Here is a 5,760-nt window from a genome sequence, read left to right as displayed (position 1 = left end):
AGCATCATTGCTATGCAGGAGGGGTACAAGAGGCAAGCAGATTTGGGCTTGGAGTCCAGAATATTACTGGCGTCCACACAATGGGGTTTTCTGGGAGTGAAGATAGGGGCAGACCATGGTGTTGGGAAAAGGTTGGTGGGGCAGTTGGGATGGTTCTTGAAGGTGGCCTAGAAGTGGGGATGTGGGCAAACGGAACTGAAACCCACCCATGTGGTATGTCCAACTATGTTTGGCTAAGAGGCCAACCAATTAGGCCAAAAGAGCAAAACCATGGGATTTGGCATCAGGTTCAGGCCAGCCAGGAAAGAAGGTTTGGTGATGGTGGGTGGAGGTAATACAGCAGATGACTGTGGAATGTTCTTTCCACTTTGACACAGTATGGCTGAAGACTAAAGGTCACAAAACTGGCAAGCAGAACCTTAAAGACAAGATAAGCGAGAGGGGTCCTTCTGCTCCCCAATTCACATTCTTCCCTTTCTGGCAGCCTCTCAGTAATCCTGAGCTCCACTGGTCTTGAGGGACTGGGATTTGGGCAACGGTGGGGGCTTGGCTTGTCGTTAAGGTCCTGTCCCACAAGGCCAATACTAGGTACAGAGATTGGAGTGGACAGGAAGAGTGGGGATGCATGCAGGGGTTATGAGAGGAAGCCTCAATCTCTCTCTTTCTCTCACACTCTGTCTCATGCTTCCTCTGGAGACCAGATTCCAGGGTCCTGATTGGGAGGGGCCTCCCTGCTATGGGGGTGTGTTGCTTGCCTGAGGCTCTGGGTCAGGGGGTTGGGGTTATGGCAGGAAAGGGATGAGGGGGGATCCCAAGAGCAGGAAGTGAGAGGACAGGGCAGACCCTTCCTGGCTCTGGAGCTTCTAAGCCATTGGGTTCAGCTCCTTGGTGCCCTTTCCCTTGGGTCCCTCTGCACTGGTCTCTAGACTCTGACTCCACTCTTGGTAGGTCCAGCATCACCTCACAGCTCTGGGAGCAGCAGGGATGCATCAGAGACAGGCCTGCCCTGGGGATGGGTCTGCAGCTCTGTGGGAACTATGATCCCTAGTCTCACCATACCTGCCTCGGAGCACCTGTCATTTCCCCAAAATGCAGGGCAAAGACGGAAAGGGGGTAGGGAGCTCTTCCCAGCACTCCCAGCACTAGGGCCCCAAACAAGATTCCTTTCTCCCTAAATGATCCCTTTTACTCTGGAGAGCTGCAAGCCATGATTCCAAACAAATAACTAAACGTGAGATAATGAAACCTATCTTTGCTGTGCAGAGGCCCCTATGCTGAGAGAACTTGCTCTCTGTCCCATAGCCCATCTTAGCTCACTCCCTCTCTGGGGCAGGAATGGGGCAAGAAGTCCTATTTTTCCCATCCCAACCTCTGGCCTGGGCCACAAGCCCTTGCATTGGCCTCTCTGGGCCCTTCTCTGGTCCAAGCGGGTGGTGCCTGACCATGCAGCCCACCCAGGAGTTTGCAAACAAAGCCAGAGCCAGGGCCGTGCATGTGGGGAGGAGAACAGCTCTTCTTCCTTTGACTCCATTCCCCTCTTCCTCCCCTCCTTTCTCCAAGGGCAGAAACGGAAAATTAGAGAGGCAGGGCCCGCAGTCCCGCACAAACCAGACCGTGTAGGGAGAGAGAAGAGGGCACAGCCCCGCTGGGGTGCCTTAGGGAAATGAAAGACATAGCTGGGGCTCAAACATGCCGGTATACCCACAGGTTCACATACACTTACACAAATAATACACATGGAGAGCCACACACAAATAAATCCACATATTCAAAATATAAACACCTTCAAATAAATGCGCACAAAATGCTCACAGCTTCCAGGCCCTAAGGTCCTCAGCTCCCAGCCTGACTGGAACCCGGGCCTCCCCGCGAGTTCCTGAGAACGAAGCCCCAGCCGTGGTCCGGCCCCCTCTGGGCCCCCGCCCCGCATCCGGAACAGCTGGAGTCGGGCGGTGCACTCCAGCCTGGAGCTGGGCTAGGCGGGGCCGGCAGCGGGGCCCCGGCCCGGGCCTGGGCAGAGCGCAGCGGGGAGGCCCCGAGCCGGCCCCGTTAGCCCGGGCACCTGGCCCGCCTGCCCGTCAGAGGCCCACCATCAGGCCGGCGGTGGCCCCAGCCGGTCTGGAGAGCTGCTGCTGGAGGAGAGAGTGTGCAAGATTGCCAGAGGAGGTAGGGCGGCCGCTTTGGGCTCAGGCCGGGAGAGAGGAGCCCAGAGCCACCAACAACTCCCCCCTCCGCCTCTCGGAGTGGAAAAGGCTAAGCTCTCCGACCAGCCCCCTCCCCCAGCCCCTGGAGTCCCCCACCCTCTTCCCGCGTCGCCCACCCAGGGCTGCAGAGTCGGCTCTGACCTCCTGCGGGCCAGCCCCAAGGCTTTCAGATTCCCACTCTCTAGGCGCGTGGCCCAGGGCAGGGGGTGAGCGGCAAGACAGTTGAGGAGAGAGGCGCTGGGTTCTTGATCTGGGCTCGGCAAAGTCCACGCTGGGCCGTAGCAGGGCCCACCGGGGGTCCTGGTCTTACCTGGCCCGCGAGGCGGGCGCGTCCCTCCCGGCTGGGGTTCCCGCCACCCTTCTCGGGCTTCACATCCTGGGTCGGAGAGCCCGAGACCTCTGGGCCGGTGCTGCCATCGCACCAAGGCTGGCGGGAGGCGGGTGCACCGAAAGCAGGGCTCGGCTAGCAGTTTGGGGTGGGGGCGGTGGCTTTTCAGTCGCCCGAGGTTCGGGTGCAATAAAGGCGCTGCTAATGTAATTTACAAACAGCTCGGGCCGAGCACGGCGCAGCGCCCGGACTGACAGGCGCATTAGGCAGGCTAATTCCAGCCGGCTCCTCCTACCCTCGGCCCGCTAATTAATGAGCTTCCCAACTTAGAGCCGCCTGCATTGGACAGAGAGAGAGTGAAAGAGAGGGCGAGGGAGAGGGAGAGAAGGAGAGAGACGGGGGGAGCAGAGAAGAGAGAGGGAGGGAGGGAGAGAGAGAGAACAGAGGGAAAGAAGAGGGGAGAAAGAAAGGAGAGAGAAAGAGAGAGAAGTGCTGCTGCAGATAATTGATTACTCCTCGATCAAGGCTAACTTGTTAGCAATAGTCAATTGCCCCGTCTCTCCGCCTCCCTCGCAGTCCGGGATCGGCGCCCTAGCCTCGGCTCTTCCAACCGCGGCCGCCAGGACCCGGGGCCAGGAGCGGCCACGGAGCCACCTGACACCTTTAAATAGCACCGGGGCTGGCGAAACTGGAGCCCCGTGCGGCGCGCCCCGGCTCCGGCCCCGGATTGCTGGAAGCCCGGGCGGCGGCAGCGCCGGCGTCAGCGCCCTCCTTCCGGGGCCCCGCGCTGCTCTACCCGCCTCAGCCACCGTGCTAACCGGCCCCACTCCTGGCCCGCGCCCTGCCCAGTGCGGCCTCCTTCCTGCCCGCCGCTGCCTGCCCGCGCCGTCCGGCGCCCGAGCTGCCCGCGGGCTGGGTCCCTGCGGCCCGAGCCGCCCCGGCCGGGCCCCTGAACGTGGCAGAGATGACTTCCAAGGAGGACGGCAAGGCGGCGCCGGGGGAGGAGCGGCGGCGCAGCCCGCTGGACCACCTGCCGCCGCCCGCCAACTCCAACAAGCCGCTGACGCCGTTCAGCATCGAGGACATCCTCAACAAGCCGTCTGTGCGGAGAAGTTACTCGCTGTGCGGGGCGGCGCACCTGCTGGCCGCCGCGGACAAGCACGCGCCGGGCGGCTTGCCCCTGGCGGGCCGCGCGCTGCTCTCGCAGACCTCGCCTCTGTGTGCGCTGGAGGAGCTCGCCAGCAAGACCTTTAAGGGGCTGGAGGTCAGCGTCCTACAGGCAGCCGAAGGTAGGCGCCGCTGCTGGTTCCCCCTGCACCCAGCGCCACCCGCCCTGTGCCCTGTGCGCTTCGTGCCCTATGCCTCCGCCCGCCTCTGCCCGCGCCGGCCGCCAGGGCCCTCCAGCCCGAGTCGCTGATGTTGGGAGTGGAGATAGGTGGGACGGAACCCAAGTCTCTATTTCTTAGGGACCTCAGGGTAGGCCAAAGTGGGGGGTGACCTGAGAGGGGTGGCAGGAACCCAAACTCTCTCGGCAGTCTGAGTGCTTTGCCGGGCTCCCTCGCGTTTCTGGTGGCCTGGGATCTCCCATCCCTGCTCCTTGGGGTCTTTTGCTGAGACCTTCTGGGTAGGATAGAGTCAGGGTGATTGGGAAGGGGTAGAGAACCAACATTCACACCACAGTTGGAGCGTCCCTGTCTGGCTTTCTCCTGCTCTCAGAGACTTTGGGTCTTTGAAACCAACTCTTGGAGGTGGGACAGAGACCAAAACAATTTTTCCTAGGGACTTCCAGGAGACCAAAGACGAGAGAAGGAGGTTTGCCCCACTGGTCACGGAGGCCAAATTAAATTGGAGAAGGAGACAGTGGCAGACTGCAGGTCCGATGGGCCTGGGTGGGGTAGGGAGTTGCGAAGGTGAGAGCTAGGGTGGGGCTTCCTGTCTCCCGATGCGAGCCTACACTGTCCTTTCCTCGCAGGCCGCGACGGGATGACCATCTTTGGACAGCGGCAAACCCCCAAGAAGCGGCGAAAGTCGCGCACGGCTTTCACCAACCACCAGATCTACGAGTTGGAAAAGCGCTTCCTGTACCAGAAGTACCTGTCCCCCGCCGATCGCGACCAAATCGCGCAGCAGCTGGGCCTTACCAACGCGCAGGTCATCACCTGGTTCCAGAATCGGCGCGCCAAGCTCAAGCGGGACCTGGAGGAGATGAAGGCCGATGTGGAGTCCGCCAAGAAACTGGGCCCCAGCGGGCAGATGGACATCGTGGCGCTGGCAGAACTCGAGCAGAACTCGGAGGCCACCGGCGGCGGTGGCGGCGGCTGCGGCAGGTCCAAATCCAGGCCTGGCTCTCCGGCGCTCCCCCCAGGCGCCCCGCAGGCCCCGGGCGCTGGGCCGCTGCAGCTCTCACCTGCCTCTCCGCTCACGGACCAGCCTGCCAGCAGCCAGGACTGCTCGGAGGACGAGGAAGACGAAGAGATCGACGTGGACGATTGAGCGGCGCGCGGATCTTCCGCCGCCGGGGCCCCTAACGCCCGCACGGCCCGCCGCCTCCTGGATCGGACCGCGGAGGGAGCTGGGACCTCCTCTGCGACTCCCGCCTCCTCCCCTGTCCCTGGCCCCGGACTCAGCTCCCAGAAGCAGCCTCTTCCCTCTCGAAGCAATAAACCCGGGCTGGCCGGCCGGGCCGGCCGCCGCACGCGGCCTCCGCCGCCCCGGGAGCCCTCGCCGTGCAATTCTGTATGGCTTTTCTGTATAAATATTTAAACTTATATAGCGGGTTCTTCCCATCGCAGCCTGATTTTTTCTCTTATTTTTTTAAATCTCGGAGATTTCGGCGTTTTCAAAGCTCTTGGGCTGCCGGGTTTGCCGAGGGCGAGGCAGAATCCAGGGCGGAGAACACTCACCCTGTGGGCTAGAGAAGGGGCAGCCCTGGCTATTTTGATTTTTCTCTGCATGTGGCGAATGCACCGGCCCGCTCCCTCCTGGCCTCCCTCGCCCTATTGCAGTTGACTTACTTCCTTCTGCCTATTTTCCCCGCGTGGGAAGGGGATGAGGGGGGCAGCCGGGTCTTGACTTGCAAGTTTCAAAATCGATCTTTCCTCCCCACCCCCAGAGAAGTCTGTTTTCGATGACATTTCCGCCTCCCAACGCCACTAATGCTATTTTTAAGATTCCTCTCTCTCCCGCATTTCCTCGGACTGACTTCTGGAGTCCTACTCTTAGGGACAA

General features: G+C 61.3%; 1 protein-coding gene across 1 annotated transcript; it reads left to right on the top strand.

Annotated features, from left to right (window-relative positions):
• Positions 1-3,357: 3,357 nt before the first annotated feature.
• LBX1 (ladybird homeobox 1) lies at positions 3,358-5,318 on the top strand. Its single transcript, XM_012661689.1, has 2 exons — positions 3,358-3,821; positions 4,505-5,318. Exons 1-2 carry the CDS (start codon positions 3,497-3,499, stop codon positions 5,023-5,025), a joined length of 846 nt encoding a protein of 281 aa, XP_012517143.1. The 5' UTR covers positions 3,358-3,496; the 3' UTR covers positions 5,026-5,318.
• The last annotated feature ends 442 nt before the right edge of the window (positions 5,319-5,760 follow it).

The sequence above is a fragment of the Propithecus coquereli genome, unplaced genomic scaffold, assembly GCF_000956105.1.
Source record: "Propithecus coquereli isolate 6110/MARCELLA unplaced genomic scaffold, Pcoq_1.0 Scaffold73, whole genome shotgun sequence".
Taxonomy (NCBI): domain Eukaryota; kingdom Metazoa; phylum Chordata; class Mammalia; order Primates; family Indriidae; genus Propithecus; species Propithecus coquereli.
Note: the sequence above shows the minus strand (reverse complement) of the source record. Positions and strands in the feature narration are given on the sequence as shown.

What these genes read in the sequence shown, in the direction of transcription:
- LBX1 (XM_012661689.1), top strand. Translation starts at nt 3,497, where the DNA reads ATGACTTCCAAGGAGGACGGCAAGGCGGCGCCGGGGGAGGAGCGGCGG. An exon ending in CGTCCTACAGGCAGCCGAAG is followed by an intron (nt 3,822 to 4,504) that starts GTAGGCGCCGCT and finishes CTTTCCTCGCAG; the next exon opens with GCCGCGACGGGATGACCATC.